Here is a 16,173-nt window from a genome sequence, read left to right on the forward strand (position 1 = left end):
ATAAGTGTAATTAAATCAACAGGACAGATAAACCTACATAGACCAATGCATAATTACACTTATATGCATGTTTCATCTTGAGAAGGACAAGAAGCAATGGGTGGAAACTAATCACGGACGGAAGCAACCTAGAACTAAGGAGAAATTTTCTGACAGTTAGAACAATTAATCAGTGGAACAATTTGCCTCCAGAAGTTGTGGATGCTCCAATACTGGAAGTTTTTAAGAAGAGATTAGATAACCATTTGTCTGAAATGATATAGGGTTTTCTGCCTAGGCAGGAGGTTGGACTAGAAGACCTCCACGGTCCCTTCTAGCTCTATTATTCTATTCTATTCTATTCTATTCTATTCTATTCTATTCTATTCTATTCTATTCTATTCTATTCTATTCTATATTTGCTGGACTAAAAGCATGGACAATGAGGGGTCCCTGGTTCTCAGGGCTCTCTGAGCTTCGTTGTTTTCAAGAACAACCAAGAGAGCACCAAAGCCCTCTCATTTCAACCCTCAGCTACAAATATACTCCTTTATTGGTAGCACGGACAACTGCCAGGAAGCTCTTTGCATCACACAAGGAGAAGAAAAAGGAGCATAGATTGCATTAGCATTCTGCATGCTTTGGAGAAAGAATCCACAGCGTTGCATAGACCTAGCCTCAAAATCCAAGGAAGACCCTTGAAGGAAGTAAGACATCAGTAATGGAAAAAGGGAAAGATCTTGGGAGACTGGGCAAGGGATACTACCAAGGGAAAGGTCAGGTAAAAGATTAACCCAATCTAGAAGAGACCCTCCTAATTTCTTGGGCTATAAAGGAGATGGGGGAGAAAATTGTACTTTCCATCTTGCAAGATTCTGTCAATCTAGCTTTACAATGAAGTAGAATTAGCTCATCTGGTTGTGATTCCTATCTGGTACATCCCACAAGGCCGCCATCAATTTTGCACATCTGAAAGTACAATTCTCTCCACCCACCCACCCATCTCCTTAACCCCCTGAGAAACTAGGGAGGGTCTCTTCTGAGCCTCTTGCCCTTCCCACTGTCTACCTATAGGGTATGCTTAATGCACTTATTTTCCTTAAGCCTTCCCCCAAGTAGGGAGAGGATAAGAAGCCAGCAGATTCTGCTCGTCTCCTTTCCAATGGCGTAATCAGGAATGTCTTCAGGAGACAGTCCAAAAAGTCAAGATGTGCTGTCCAGACAGTATTTAGTTAATTGGGAATTGGGAGCTGTCCCCTTAAGGGAATGCCTCACGGGAAATGTAGTTAATGCATCTTGGGAAATGTAGTTCATGTCATGTGGCGACATCTGTAATCCTGATTGGGCACTGAATTGACCCTTGGTTGGGTTGGGTGAGTTTCCATCATTCTTGCTTGGACCCCAGCAGCATCGTGCTGCTTTGCTCCATTGTTATGGGATGAAGATAACTGTATTTTCACACTATGAAGTCAGCTATGCAAAGATTTGGACATTAGATGAATCTCAACATAACTGTGGGTTATACCTTGAGGATGCCTTGTGATCCAATAAAGAAACTTTGTATGGAAGCCTTTGTAGAGTTTGCCTGGCTGTCTTTATATTCAGCCAGCAATTTAAAGACAGAACACAAGACGATGTGAAGCTCCATCAGTTTGTTTGTATGTGTTGCAATCCGGCCATAATAGGCACCCAGGAGCTCTCCTAAATTATCATAGATAGATTCTGGTCTAACATCTCCAGCTCTTACCTAAGGCGTTGGTTTCAAACATCAGGCTCACGATGCAGAACAGGTTCACATTTGCATTGTAGACGGTGAACTCGACAAACAAAGCTCTCGTAAAGCTATCCAGCCAGGTGTTATCGAACAAGTATTGGAGAATTCTGGTGGTATAAATCAATGGACGAACAATTAGTTGCTCCTATGACATTGAGACCTTACTCTTGTTAAGACTTGAGCAGTTGGGGCAAGAACTGGCCACGCCCAATCTAAGGCACAGCCAAACCCTTACCCCAGTAATAGGGTCTCCTGCCTAACCAGGGGGCTAGAAGACCTCTAAGGTCCCTTCCAACTTATTCTATTCTATTTCCTCCACAAAGAGGCAGCAGCAAAGAACCCTAAATTTACATTCACTGCCACTTCATTCTTTCCTCTTCAAATCCAGATTGCTGCTTTGCCCTAAGAACCACAGAGCCAACCCAACCCATGTAGCAGCCAGAAGTTACCTGGAGGCATTGGTGGAATCCATCCCCAGGTGAACGATGTAGCCTCCCCCTCTGTAAACAGCCAGTTTGCCCCAGATGGGGTGTCCTCTCAGCCTTGCCTGGCTCTGATATTGCCAAGCCGAATAGAACTCTGAAGAGTTGTCCAAGAAAGAGCCGTTCCAGTTGACGCCATAATCTCCCATCTCCTCTGTGTCAAAGGAATAGGCGGCGTGGCACTCTCTGACTGTCCTATCTAAGCTTGGATCAATGGGGCAGGAGTCGCCCTTGACTCTCACTTGCCGAACCCGAGCACTCCCCACCAGTTTGGAGTTGCCATCTGTGATGAAACCTGGGGAGGATTTGAAAAGGAAGGAGGGTTTGAATATGCCGTTCAACCCGTACGCATTTGCAGAGCTTCAAAGTAATTTTCTCTCTTCTCAGCTGCTTTAGCTTCAAACCAAGGACTGAAAACATGGTTCGTGATTCCTCCAATTGTACGTGGAGATAATATGGTGTGTGTCTGTGTATCCATCAGTGGTGGGATTCATATTTTTTTTACTACCAGTTCTGTGGGCGTGGCTTGGTGGGCTTGGCTTGGCTTGGTGGGCATGACAGGGAAAGGATACTGCAAAATCTCTATTCCCTCCCTACTCCACTAACCTGCTTTCCAGCTCCGTTCTTCTGTGCAGGGCAACCAAAGAAGACCCAGCCAATCAGCTGGGACTCAGGAGACAGGGAATAGATGGGGGCGGGGCCAGTCAGAGGTGGTATTTGCCGGTTCTCCGTAAAAAAAAATTCAAAATTTCTGCAGAACTGGTCAGAACCTGCTGAATACCACCACTGGTATCCATGTATGCGTCTATGTATTTTGAAATCCCCAAAATCTTCTGAGATCTGTCTGATGATCTCACAAGGCTTGGGTTGCATGACAACAATTAATTGAACTCAGTTATTAGAGTTTGAATTGCATTTTGGCCATTTAAATGTATTTTGGCTCCTTCCTTCCTTCTCCCCTTCTTTCCTTCCTTCCCCCATTATTGAATGATAATGCTCAGCACCCCAAAAGTTTGGTGACCTGTAGCATAAACACTGTAGCATAAACACTGAGTTACCCTACCAACAAAAAGTATCTGCAAAATAATTCAAGACACCCTTGCTGCCTCCTGCCTCCTTGCTGTATATTATGATGTCAGTTAGAGAGAAAATCCATTTAAAGGTACATTAGGGTAAAGGTTGGTGCTGTGGTTAAGGCATCAGGCTAGGAACTAGGTGATGGTGAGTTCTAGTCCTGCCTTGGGTATAAAAGCCGGCTGGGTGACTTTGGCCCAATCACTCTTCATTTCACAGGGTTGCTGTTGTGGAGAAAATAGGAAGAGGAAGATGTGGATATGTTTGCTGCTTTGATTTTTTTGTAAAAATAATAAAGGTAGGATATAAGTGAACAAACGAAGAAATAATTCAGTTATTAGAAGTTTTGTAACCCCGGCCCACGCATCTCAATATATTTTCTTAACAAAGAACTCTGTGAGAATGATACTACATTCAGTTTGGTTTGAGACAGCTGTCATAGGCCCCTATATCACCGTACCTTCATAGGGCCCGTATAAGTTGCTGATTAAGATGGTTCTAGCCCACTTGAAGAAGTCCTGATAACTTAAAACCTCTTCAAATCCTTCTGTGAAACTGTTCTCAATATGTTTGTTGAGATAATAGGAGTTTGGATCACGCTGTCCGTAGGCAACCAAGAGCAACATCCATAAGAATCCCAAGTAGGCTGAAGAAAAGATGCCAAACATAGAAAACAAGTTATATTCCCGAGTCCCAGACTGATGCTGGGAGAACCGTTGCATGATTTTTATCATGGTGCAGGTTGATTCTGTTGCCTAAGGCTTGCTAACGCATTCAAATCAGGGATCCTGACCAATCTTACTTCCTAATCTTTCATGCACCTTCCCACACCCCAAACACTTGGTCAACCAGATGTCAAAGATAGTTCAGGAGGTGGGCAGATTGAGCCCCAGGGGAGGAGTCATGCATGTCATCAGTTTGGAGTCCCTTCACGCTCACAATAGATTTAAGTCCAGCCCTCTTTGAGTTCCTTTGACTCTTATCTACCACCAATTTCACCTGACTGTCAGTCGTTCAGATTCTTGTAGAGCTAGCATGGATTAAACTTGCACTCATTTGAATAACCTTGGTGCCTGATTTCTTGTGCCTGACAGTTCAACAGCGAAAAGAATCACAGCTCCTGGTGCGAATTTTCAAAATAAATGGGAAATGACGCGGATGACATACAAGAGGCCAAAGGCTTGCTAGCCTTACAAAGCCAGGCTTTAATCTGAAGCTTCCTTTCCTTCAACAGTTTTTCAGAGTACAGGCATAAAACATACCCAATATTTCCCGAATCAGGGCAAAGGCTTTCTGCTCCTTGATGTGGTCCATCTTCATTTTCTCAATGTCAGTAGCGGGAGGAGGCTGGTAGACGTTATTTCCACTATCTCTGCTCACCCCAAAGATAGGAGTTAGATCACCTGCCCCACAAAAACACCCAAGCAGACTATTAACTGTTATAAAATGTACTAGTTGGAACCGTGAAGTTTATTTTTAGAAGCCCTATATGTAATAGCATATGTAGACACCAAGAGACATCCAATCACACGATTCTTTAGCGGCGAACTTTGCAATCTCACTTAATAGCATTGAATAGAATGGAAGTTCGTCTCCCTGCTCAAGTCCAACTCCCTGCTCAAACAGACAAGTGATTATTTACAATTATTTCAGACAAGTGACTGTCCAGTCTCTTCTTAAAAAAACCTCCAGTGATGGGGCACCCATGATTTCTGGAGACAAGTTGTTCCGCTGGTTAATTGTCCTCACTCTTAGGAAATTTCTCCCTAATTCCAGGTTGCTTCTCTCCTTGAGAATAGTTTCCATCCATTGTTTCTTATTCTGCCTTCTGATACTTTGGAAAATAAGTTGACCCTCTCTTCTTTGTGGCATATCAAAACTTATCAAAAAGTATATCAAAATTATAAATGTATAGATAAGACCGAATTCCTTTCAGTTACTAAACTGAATGGAACTACTTCCAGGTAAATATGTAGATTATTCTTAAATATACAGTACATGCAATGGAATGTATAAGATATTCTTTTGAATTAATACGTTATTGACCTGGATACCTAATATTTGAAACAATATTAATCAACCACCGATTTTTATTCTTCTTCTTGACTGCCTATTTGAAGCCAAGACTTTCCTTGGATGCCCTTATTTGATGCTGAATTCAGTTTGCATGCAACTTGTTTTATGCTCTTATTGAAAAGGAAAGCAATATTAAAATACACGTTCAGAAGAGAGCTCAAAAGCTCACGTTCAAAAGCTCAACAGAAAAGCTAAATGTTTAGATAAGCAAAATAATGAGACTTACCTAACACTCAGACCCAAAAAATGAAAGAAGAAAATAGATACCAAGCAAAACAAATGATCCTGTGCTCATCATAGCCATCGAAAGGGATAAGAAGAGAGAAAATATTCAACTTAAAGAGGAGATAAAAATAGATAATCAGGAAGAAAAGACGCATAAATGGTGCAGTACTTGCTCTTCAAAGACATTAGGAGAACTGGCAGATGTCCAAAATAGTTGGAAATGTACTCATTCTCTAACAAAACCAAAGTTTTTTGTTTTTTTTAAAACCAACTTCTCATGGAAAAATAGACTTTCCGGAATCATATTTTTAGGATGTGCTCACCCAAGGAATAATCTTATCCTCACTCTTAGAATAATTATTGTGGTACTAAGGTTGAAAGAGACCTTTATTATGTTTTCAGGGTGTCATGATAGCAGTGTTCCAGTATCTCAGGGGGTGCCACAAAGAAGAGCGGGGTCAAGCTATTCTCCAAAGCACCTGAGGGCAGGACAAGAAGCAATGGGTAGAAACTGAACAAAGAGAAAAGCAACTTAGAACTAAGAAGAAATTTCTTGACTGTTAGAACAATTAATCAGTGGAACAATTTGCCTCCAGAAGTTGTGAATGCTTCAACACTGGAAGTTTTTAAATAAGAGATTGGATAACTATTTGTCTGAAGTGGTGTAGGGTTTCCTGCCTAGGCAGGGGGTTGGACTAGAAGACCTCCAAGGTCCCTTCCAACTCAGTTATTCTATATTCATCTAGCTGTAAACTGATCTTCTATTCAAACTCAGTTATCTTTTCACATGCACTCTGTGAAAGTTTGCACTAACCCCAAAATATGGACATGGGGAAAGTCTGCACAAAGATGTGTATATTCATGCATTTCATGTGCAAGTATTTATTCTGGTAAGAAATGGTTGAAAACTGTACAGCTACACAAATCCAAATGGAAGTGATGTGTACAATATTTGGAGAAACATACACAAGAATTTATAATATTTCTGTGCATTTTAAAAAAAATCGGTTTCCGTTGTCTCAGTGTGATAGCCCAAATCTGTAAATGGCAGAATGAGTAACGAAGGAACCAAATTTGACAAATTTAGAAAAACGAGATGACAGAAGCTAAAACTGATGGAATCATCCTTTCCACCCAACCGCTTACCACTACTGCTTGCGGGCATAATTCAAAACATCAAGAATTACTTCTAAAACCACAGCAACACAATTTAGGGGACAGCCACCTGTTATTCTCCAGATGTTTTGGAGTTTAGTTCCCATGAGCACCAGAAAGTATGACAAATAGCAAAATATAAGAAACATAATCTGATTGTCTGTCCATGGCTTGGATGCAGGAAAGCTCAGAGATTATACTTGTAGTAGTGGCCACTACTAAAAACCCGAATGATAGACTATTTTCTGTGTTCCACTTTTGATGGAAATACCATATAGTTGGATAGAATAAGGAAGACCTTTTGCTGATCATATTCAGATTGCGAGGCATCTTATCCCAATAGCATATCGCAGGATCTTCCATGCTGTTTTTCGTTAGTCATTTGAGATTTTTTTTTTTGTTCTAGCAAACTTCTCCTTTGTGAAACAGACATTTTTATTCTCTGGTTTAATTACTGGCATCTTTTTTTATCAATTGATTTTATTTTTTGCCTTGTTCAGGTATATACTACCTCCCCATATATTACTAAACTAGTAATCCCTCAGCAGGGCCTACGACAGTATGTTCAGCTCAACCTGGAAAGACACAGATACTGTGCTCCAGGTCTCAATGAGTTAAATAGATTACCTGTGACCGACAAAGGACCGTCAATAGATGCGTTCTCCTCATCTTCCTCTTCTACCTTTTTCAGAACCAGAGCAAAGAAAGCAGCAAACCCAAGAACCTAGAAAAGAACAGTACATAGTCAACTTTGACTGAGATGTTTGTGCCCACGTCCACAGACTTACCTTTTGATATCCTACAGTCCCTTTTGAAAATTATTTTTAAAAAATACAACATCCATTTTGTTTTCCAAGTGAAGACAGAAAGTTAGTCTACTGTAGTTACTGAATTAATCCACTTTTCTTGTTTTGTCCAGTACAATGAGTAATAAATTAATCAAATTGTCAGGATGTCCAGAATGTACTAACTCACAAAAAAATTATCAAAGTTGAAACTAGCCAGGCTTGGCATGTTATAAGAATGCATTTGCTATGTCTTTGTTACATGAGGTCAAGCATGATACCTGAAGACAACCATATAGTACAACCTTGTGTCCATATTGCAATTGTCTTCTTCTCATATTGTGGATTATATTAAAAATGTTTAGGTTCTGTCTTCCATAGAGAAACATGACATTTTTGGTCTATCCACTTCATAGCCAATCGAAACACACCTTCTTGCACCTTTCCCCTGTGCTTGTCAGCATTTTGTTGAATGACCACCTGTTCCGAACTTCAAAACACATCTTTGGAAGCCAAGCAAGATTAGGGAAAGCTTAGTGGCAATAAAGCACTTTGAAGGCAACTTTCAAATCAAACTGCATTTTCCTAACTAGGGTTGGAGACTTCATAGAGGAGACATACATAACAAAAAAGATACCTTTAATGGCTGGGTGATGAAGAGGCTCTCAAAGAAAGAGATGGCCATGGAAATCAGCCACTTGATGGAATTATCCTTGCCATAATGCAGTCCATACAGCATGGTGAAAAAACCAGAGACTCCACTGGTCAGGACCACCAAGAACCAGCCGACAAATACGAACCACCAAGGTAAACCTTTAGATGTCAATTCTTTCTTGTTATCTCCAGGAAGGGTTGGAGTCGGTGAGTTCCTAGAGTAACAAAGAACATGGGTGGCACCAGGGCCGGATACCACTTGCAATCAATCAATTCCACACCGTGAAAAAAAAAATAGAGAAGGAACAAAAAATAGAGAAGGAGCTGAGCCGGAAGGAAGGAAGGAAGACCAAGACTATCGTACAATGAGAACTTCAACCATTCCTCTCTATGGGTCTTATGGATGAGTCTGATGTGAAGTAGCATTCTGTGGTGCTTAAAGGGCCAATTATTGAGAAATGTATCCCACATTTTCTTTAGGTTGTCAAGGATTATTTTTTTAATTTATCCAGTAAGAACCAGGCTATCTGAGGGGACGTCTCTTGACGGTCACATCTACCCAACCCATTAGAGTGGGGAGGCAGGGAATGTTTCAGGTCCCATCCTTGAGGGAGATACACCTGGTGGGACCCAGAAGAAGGGCCTTCCCTGTGGTGGCTCCCTCCCTCTGGAACATCATTCCCCCAGAGATTACAATGGCCTCCCCTCTGACTCTCTTCCAGAAGGCGTTGAAGACCTGGTTCTGCCAACGAGCCTGGGGAACCCAGAGCGGGATGGAGCCCATTAAATGGCTCGGGTGATCTGCTGTCGCTGGGGTGGGGGAGGTGGGGGGTGATTTTACTATATTAATTTATTTGATTTTACAAGTTTCATTGTTTTACATTGGGGTTTTATATGCTGCAAAGCCGCCTTGAGTCACCATGGTGAATAGGCGGCAGTTCAAATCAAATAAACAAACAAGCACACAAACAAACAAACTCTGGGAGTAGGCTGAGCTAAGAAGAGGCAACTGGCTCAAAGTCCTCCAGGATGTTTCCATGGCTGTTCAGGGAGATCGGAAGCTGTCCCTCATCCAGCATCTCCACTTGCTAAACCATGCTGTATGCTTTGTGGAGTTGTCTATCTGCTTTATACATTCAGTCAGTAATTATAGGGGACAGAATAGTAAAAAGATGGTGCTATCTTCGAATTCCCAAGACTAGTAAAAGGATAAATCTGGACTCCCTCAGTAAAAAGACAGTTAATTTGGACTCCTAAAAGTAAAGAATTATTGTTATATCGGAATCCCTGTGAAGATTAATAGCAATTTGATTTCCTGTGATAAAGAGAAAGATTTATTGAAGCCAGGAGTGAATGTGGAATGCTAAGTTCTCTGTGCCTTGTTGTCTCTTTGAAGCAATTTCCTATGAAACAGGAGCAGTGCTAAAGTTCTGGGTGTAAGTGCACTGTTTCTACCTTTCGCTGTCAGGCGTGGCGGAGCAGAGCTGACTTTCCAAAAAGCGCTTCATGTGTCGCACTTGTCGAACCGCCTGGGAGTAGCTATGCGGGTCCTGGAAGCGCTGAGGCCCCAGAAGCTCCAGTTCAAGCTCCATGTGCTGTAGCTGGGCATGGAGGCAACGCTTGTAATCCCGGTGCTTCAGCTTTTCCTCCATCCCTCTCTCTGGGCTTGGCGTCCTTCTCTTTTCTGGGAGGAAAGAGGCGGAGGACGGAAGGAAATAATGTAAATATATATGTCAGACAAGAGAAGGTGAGGAGAAGAGAGGAGAGGAAGGAAGGAAATGTAAATATATATGTCAGATGAGAGAAGGAAGGAAAGGAAGGAAGGAAGGAAGGAAGGAAGGAAGGAAGGAAGGAAGGAAGGAAGGAAGGAAGGAAGGAAGGAAGGAAGGAAATAAATGTTATGTCAGATGAGAGAAGGAGAGGAGGGAAGGAAGGAAGGAAATGTAAATATATATCAGACAAGAGAAGGAAGGAAGGAAGGAAGGAAGGAAGGAAGGAAAGGAAAGGAAAGGAAAGGAAAGGAAAGGAAGGAAGGAAGGAAGGAAGGAAGGAAGGAAGGAAGGAAGGAAGGAAGGAAGGAAGGAAATAAATGTAAATATATATGTCAGATGAGAGAGGGAGAGGAGGGAAGGACGGAAGGAAATAATGTAAATATATATGTCAGACAAGAGAAGGTGAGGAGAGGAGAGGAGAGGAGAGGAGAGGAGAGGAGAGGAGAGGAGAGGAAGGAAATAATGTAAATATATATGTCAGACGAGAAGGTGAGGAGAGGAGAGGAGAGGAAAGGAGAGGAGAGGAAGGAAGGAAATGTAAATATATATGACAGATGAGAGAAGGAGAGGAGGGAATGAAGGAAGGGAATGTAAATATATATCAGACGAGAGAAGGAGGGAAGAGGAGAGGAGGGAAGAAAGGAAGGAAGGAAATGTAAATATATATGTCAGACGAGAGGAGAGGAGAGAAGGAAGAAAGGAAGGAAATAATGTAGATATATATATGTCAGACAAGAGAAGAGAGGAGTGGAGAGAAGGAAGGAAGGAAATAATATAGATATGAATGTCAGATGAGAAAAGGAGAGAATAGAAGAGGAGAAAAAGAAAGGAGGAAGGGGGAGAGGGAGGGAGGAAGGAAGGAAATAATGTAGATATATATTTCAGATGAGAGAAGGAGGGAAGAGGAGAGAAGGGAGAGAAGGAAGGAAGGAAAGAAATAATGTAGATATATATATGTCAGACAAGAGAGGAGAGGAGAGAAGGAAGGAAGGAAATAATATAGATATGAATGTCAGATGAGAAAAGGAGAGAATAGAAGAGGAGAAAAAGAAAGGAGGAGGGGGAGAGGGAGGGAGGAAGGAAGGAAATAATGTAGATATATATTTCAGATGAGAGAAGGAGGGAAGAGGAGAGAAGGGAGAGAAGAAAGGAAGGAAAGAAATAATGTAGATATATATATGTCAGACAAGAGAGGAGAGGAGAGAAGGAAGGAAGGAAATAATATAGATATGAATGTCAGATGAGAAAAGGAGAGAATAGAAGAGGAGAAAAAGAAAGGAGGAAGGGGGAGAGGGAGGGAGGAAGGAAGGAAATAATGTAGATATATATTTCAGATGAGAGAAGGAGGGAAGAGGAGAGAAGGGAGGGAGGGAGGAAGGAAGGAAGTAGGTTATTTGAGAATTATAAAAAACGTATCACTGTTCTGAAATTTTATATAAAAATGTGCTTAGGGACAAACTTAATTTTGCATTCAACACATGTAATAATATGGTCCAGAACTGTGAAAATCTACGTTCATTTATAGAGAGAGAGGAGGTAGTGCTAACAGCCAATTTAAACACACCTGCCTGTGTGAGACAAGTGGGAAGAATAACCAGCTTAATTACCACCACAACTGAAGGAGATTTTAATTGGCTAATTAAGATTCAGTTTTGAGGTCACCCTCTCCTTCACTTATGGGACTCCTGCCACAAATGACTTACCTTCTAGATCCACCAGCCCGAGACTAATGATAATTGGGTCATCTTTCTTTTTGCTCTCATCGTAAAATTCCTCTCCCACCCTGTTCTGCTGACAGATAATGTCCTCCACCAAGGCCAGCAGTTTGTTGATATCAGTCGATTTACTAAAATCTGGATCCGAGGAAGGTAAAGGGGCCTTCAAGGTTTTGAACAGGGAATTGGCAATCCGCCTAATATCCTGGATAAAATGGTCACAAGAATGATAGTTAAAAAGAAAAAAGAAATTGGACAGAATCACTGGGATGCCCTTTGCGTTCCTTCCACACCGATAACAAACCACATGTTGTGGTTTTTCTTCTAAAGCAAGATTAGGCGACCTATTCTGGATGAGAGTTTTGATCTTTCAGTGTTGTGTTGGGGAACACAGACAGGAGGGGGGAAAAAAATCCCAAAATTCCCTCCAAAATTCAATCCCTGAGGAAAAAAGAAATCCAACTTTTTTTCTAAAATTATTCAGGGGCTTTAAAAAAATATATCAAGCTTTTAAAAGGCCAATCTTTCTGAAACCACAGTTTTCCTGACTTTTGAGGGCCAAAAATGAACCTCACATTTTGGCGGGAATGGAAATGGAAGATCAAGGAGTCACACAAGACAGGAGAAGACAAAGAGAAACGAGGGGTCCTTGATGCTCTCTGAACTTGGTTGTTCAATTTTGCAGACGTTTCATTACCCAACTAGGTAATATCACTGAGTTTGAATACTGAAGCGTCTGCAGGAAAACAACAAAGCTCAGAGAACACTGAGAAGCCTTCATTTCAACTCTGAGCTACGAATAGTCTCCTTTTTAAGGAGAAATGGACAGCCTCTCCATCCCAGATGGTCTAATCTGACCAAAGCAAAACTTATTTTCATGAAAATAATTTAGGGCCTTTTCCTGGTTTTTAAAAATTAATGTATTAGATGCATAGCCCGTTTTTTCCCCCAGAAGCTCAAGAGACTATATATAGCGCTCTTCCAGTTTTTCTCCCAAAATTTCCAAAGGGCAGGTTGGGCTGAAAGAAACTAGCCCAAAGTCACCTAATGAACTTCTATATAGTGGGGTGGATTTGAATCTGGGTCTCAAAGTTCCTCATCCAACACCAAATTCTACTTTCCTCCAATGGGAAGAAATGCAAGTTGAAAAATGCCAGAGAAAGAGCTACCTGAGACTCTTCCACTGAGAAACTGTGTCACTGGGTCAGATAGGCAACCAGGGGTACATGATGCTCCCCTAGAGTAGACTATCTGAGTTACGGAATCTCTGAGATCTCTATGGGCTGAGTGCCCATAGAGGTCAGCACTGTCTGCTCTGACTAACAGAGCTTTCCAGACAGAGGTCTTGCTCTTCAATAGCACTACCTTACTTTTCAGAAGTCTATAAGACAACTGTCTAAGTTCTAATCAAGTCATATGGGCATTCAGCTCCTTGTTTTATTTTATTATAAGTTATTTATATATATTTATATAAGTTATATATTTGAAAGATACTTGTGGGATGGATGCCTTCCTGGGGTTTGGGTACTTAGATGCACCTGAGCCTCATTTTCTGTTTTGCCATAGAAAGCAATATGTCTTAGGCCAGGGGTCTCCAACCTTGGCAACATTAAGACTTGTGGACTTCAACTCCCAGAATTCTGGGAGTTGAAGTCCACAAGTCTTAATGTTGCCAAGGTTGGAGACCCCTGTCTTAGGCTGTTCTTACGCATCATTTGCTACTTGAGCTTCCTATCTGAGATGGCATATCTTGTGTGAATCAAACCAACTGTCTCACTCGCCATAAATAGCTACAATCACTTGCCTTGATCACAGCCTCAGCGGTGAGGGACACATTTGAGGGAGATTGTTGGGGAAGAGAAGGCAAGTCAGGGGATACACGCCCACTTTTCCCTGTTTTCTGTTCTTTCTTAAACTGAGAACGAATATTCCTGAAGATCTGGACGATGAGCAAGTTGATGGGGAACATCAGGATGGAACTTTCAAAACCAATCATCGCTTCTTGCCACGTGAACTCTATCTTGCCTGGTGAGAGCAAGCGAAAAAGAAGAGTCATGTGCTTGACCAGTTTTGTCAATCTATTTTTTTTTTTTTTTGCAAAGCCAGTTTTAATGATTTGGAAGCCGTGGTTTAGCATAATGTGTGAGTCTTACTTTAAATAATGCCAATAAGAAACCAAGTGAACCCCATTCAAGTGCACCAGATGATGACTAATATTGACATTAACGAAGCATTTGGCCATGCTGCATAGGAGTCATATGAGTTACAATTAACACAGGTAGATGGTTGGAAGAAAACTAGAGTATTGTTCCAACAGAAGTGTGTGGCTTTGAGTCTTTAAATAAGGGTTCTATTGACAAATGTTTGAGGCTAACAAAAGTTCCTTTGAAGATGATACATAGCTACGCTGGGACACCAGCTTCCTTGACCTTTGACTGTAATGCCTGATAATTTGGCATTTGTAGTTCCAATCTATCTGGAAGGTGCAAGAGTTAGGATGAATGATCCCAACCCATCTTCCCCTACTCTTCTCTCTTTCCCCCCCCCCCCCAATAATAATTGGGAACATCCATCTCACCATCTTCCCTAACTGTCATTCCCTGTTCTTTTCTATTTCTCTTTTTCTTTTCATATGCCAGACTCCTCTTGGTCATCTCCAAATACAAACCACAAACAGGATTCAGTACTCAAAACATGTTTCACCTACCAATGGCAGACTCAATAGCTCTTACTCTATCTGTCCCAGCAAAGCATTTATGCAGCAGGTTTCATACAGATTAAGCATTCTGTAAGTTTTCCTCCAACTTCTTTATAACAGTCATTTAGCATACTGTAGGTCAGTATGGTTTTTGATAAGGGGAGAAATCAAGAAAACATTCTCAAAGTGCCACCAACTTCAAAGCAAAAAGCATCAGATCTAGAATTTGTTCTCTGTGGCTAGATTTCATACTTGGATAGTCCTCTTAACTCCTCTTAGTTGTCCTTCCTACTGTACTCCAAAGCAATAAAGCCATGATGCTATTACCTAAATCCATTTTTTGGTCTGCTGGATCCTTGGGCACTCCCCAAAACATGATGCTGGTCAACATAGTGCACAGAAGAAGCGAGAAGCAACAAGACACTCTCTGGGCTCGTGTAAAAGAGCTGCGTGGACAACGGTTGAAAATGGAGTACCAGATATGGCTGTCACGGAAACCTTTGGAGGTCTTCATGAAAAAGAGATTGCTGAAGAGAAATGAAAGAGACAAGATGAGACTATGAGGAACCAAAGCAAAGACTGTTGCTTTTTGTTTGCCAATTAATTACCTCTAGAGACCATTTTTAAAAATACGAGTAGAATTCCGGAAACTTGACCAAACTTTTTATTTTTTTGAGCCTTTGTTGGGAAGAAAAATATACTGTGTGCTAGACACACCACTCTCCAAAACAAACAAAAATACACACCTGAACTGCTTCATGTCTTGTTCAGTGGCCACAGGGAAGACTTTATCTAGGACGCAATCTCCAACGTCAATGGCCAGCCAAGAGTTACAAAGAAAATACCTCTTCTGATCAGTGGCCACATCATGGACGAGAACACGATTCACATACCTTTGAATAAAAAATATAAAAGAAAGGACACAATGAAGTTCATGCATTATTTTAAGCAATGGCATAGTTAGATGGTTAGCAAGGCAAAGTTATCTGGCTTCCACACCACACAACACAGAGAGCCAGTTTGGTCTAGTAATTAAGGCACCAGACAAGAAACTGGGAGACAGTGAATTCTAGCCCCGCCTTAGTCATAGAATAGCTAGGTTGATAGAAAGGGTGAACCTAGCCTACAAATCTGGGACATTTTTTACTCACCCGGTCCCCACAAAAAAAAAATCACTTGAAGCTGCCTTGCAGTCTTATTCTTGATGGAGTAGATTGGCAACTGGCCAACACGTTCTGGACACAAGCTATTTTTAGACTGGCTTAGTAAAAAAGCAGTAATATTTCATGTCTCACACTGAGGACGCTCTCAACACCAAACTACATTAATTTTTCAACTGGACGCCTTTCAGAAGTCATGGTCTGCCACTCCCACGGATGTCTCCAATCTATAAAGGTTAATCTAACAAGGGCTAGAATTGTAACCCAATGTGTTTGAGGGCCCCTTTAAATTGGGGTGGGTGGGAATCGTGAATTAAAATAGAAGACCCCTTCCTTCAACCTTCAGGAAAGAGAACAATTTTATTTCTTTATTCATGTCTTTATTTCTTAAATGGGTATGGCTGCCCAGCTCACACCCATCATTACAAGTTAAAGGTAAAGGTAAAGGTTCCCCTCGCACATACATGCTTGTCATTTCCTGCCTCTAGGGGGCGCTGCTCATCTCCGTTACAAAGCCGAAGAGCCAGCGCTGCCCGAAGACATCTCCGTGGTCATGTGGCCGGCAGGACTAAACACTGAAGGCGCACGGAACGCTGTTCCCTTCCCACCAAAGGGGTCCCTATT

General features: G+C 41.5%; 1 protein-coding gene across 1 annotated transcript in view; it reads right to left on the reverse strand.

Annotated features, from left to right (window-relative positions):
* The window catches only part of PKD1L3 (polycystin 1 like 3, transient receptor potential channel interacting), a 59,405-nt gene that overhangs the window by 9,192 nt on the left and 34,040 nt on the right, over positions 1 to 16,173 (reverse strand). The window contains exons 26-36 of the mRNA XM_087971780.1: positions 15,136 to 15,282; positions 14,717 to 14,916; positions 13,496 to 13,716; positions 11,680 to 11,896; positions 9,660 to 9,888; positions 8,188 to 8,419; positions 7,393 to 7,489; positions 4,572 to 4,712; positions 3,770 to 3,955; positions 2,203 to 2,530; positions 1,727 to 1,860 (exon numbers count right to left, since the gene is read on the reverse strand). Of these exons, the coding sequence (XP_087827906.1) occupies positions 1,727 to 1,860; positions 2,203 to 2,530; positions 3,770 to 3,955; positions 4,572 to 4,712; positions 7,393 to 7,489; positions 8,188 to 8,419; positions 9,660 to 9,888; positions 11,680 to 11,896; positions 13,496 to 13,716; positions 14,717 to 14,916; positions 15,136 to 15,282 (2,132 nt within the window). The remainder of the gene's footprint in view (positions 1 to 1,726; positions 1,861 to 2,202; positions 2,531 to 3,769; positions 3,956 to 4,571; positions 4,713 to 7,392; positions 7,490 to 8,187; positions 8,420 to 9,659; positions 9,889 to 11,679; positions 11,897 to 13,495; positions 13,717 to 14,716; positions 14,917 to 15,135; positions 15,283 to 16,173) is intronic.

This window comes from Notechis scutatus, chromosome 9 (genome assembly GCF_049901735.1).
Source record: "Notechis scutatus isolate UNSWTSFEM ecotype Mainland chromosome 9, rNotScu1.2, whole genome shotgun sequence".
Lineage (NCBI taxonomy): Eukaryota > Metazoa > Chordata > Lepidosauria > Squamata > Elapidae > Notechis > Notechis scutatus.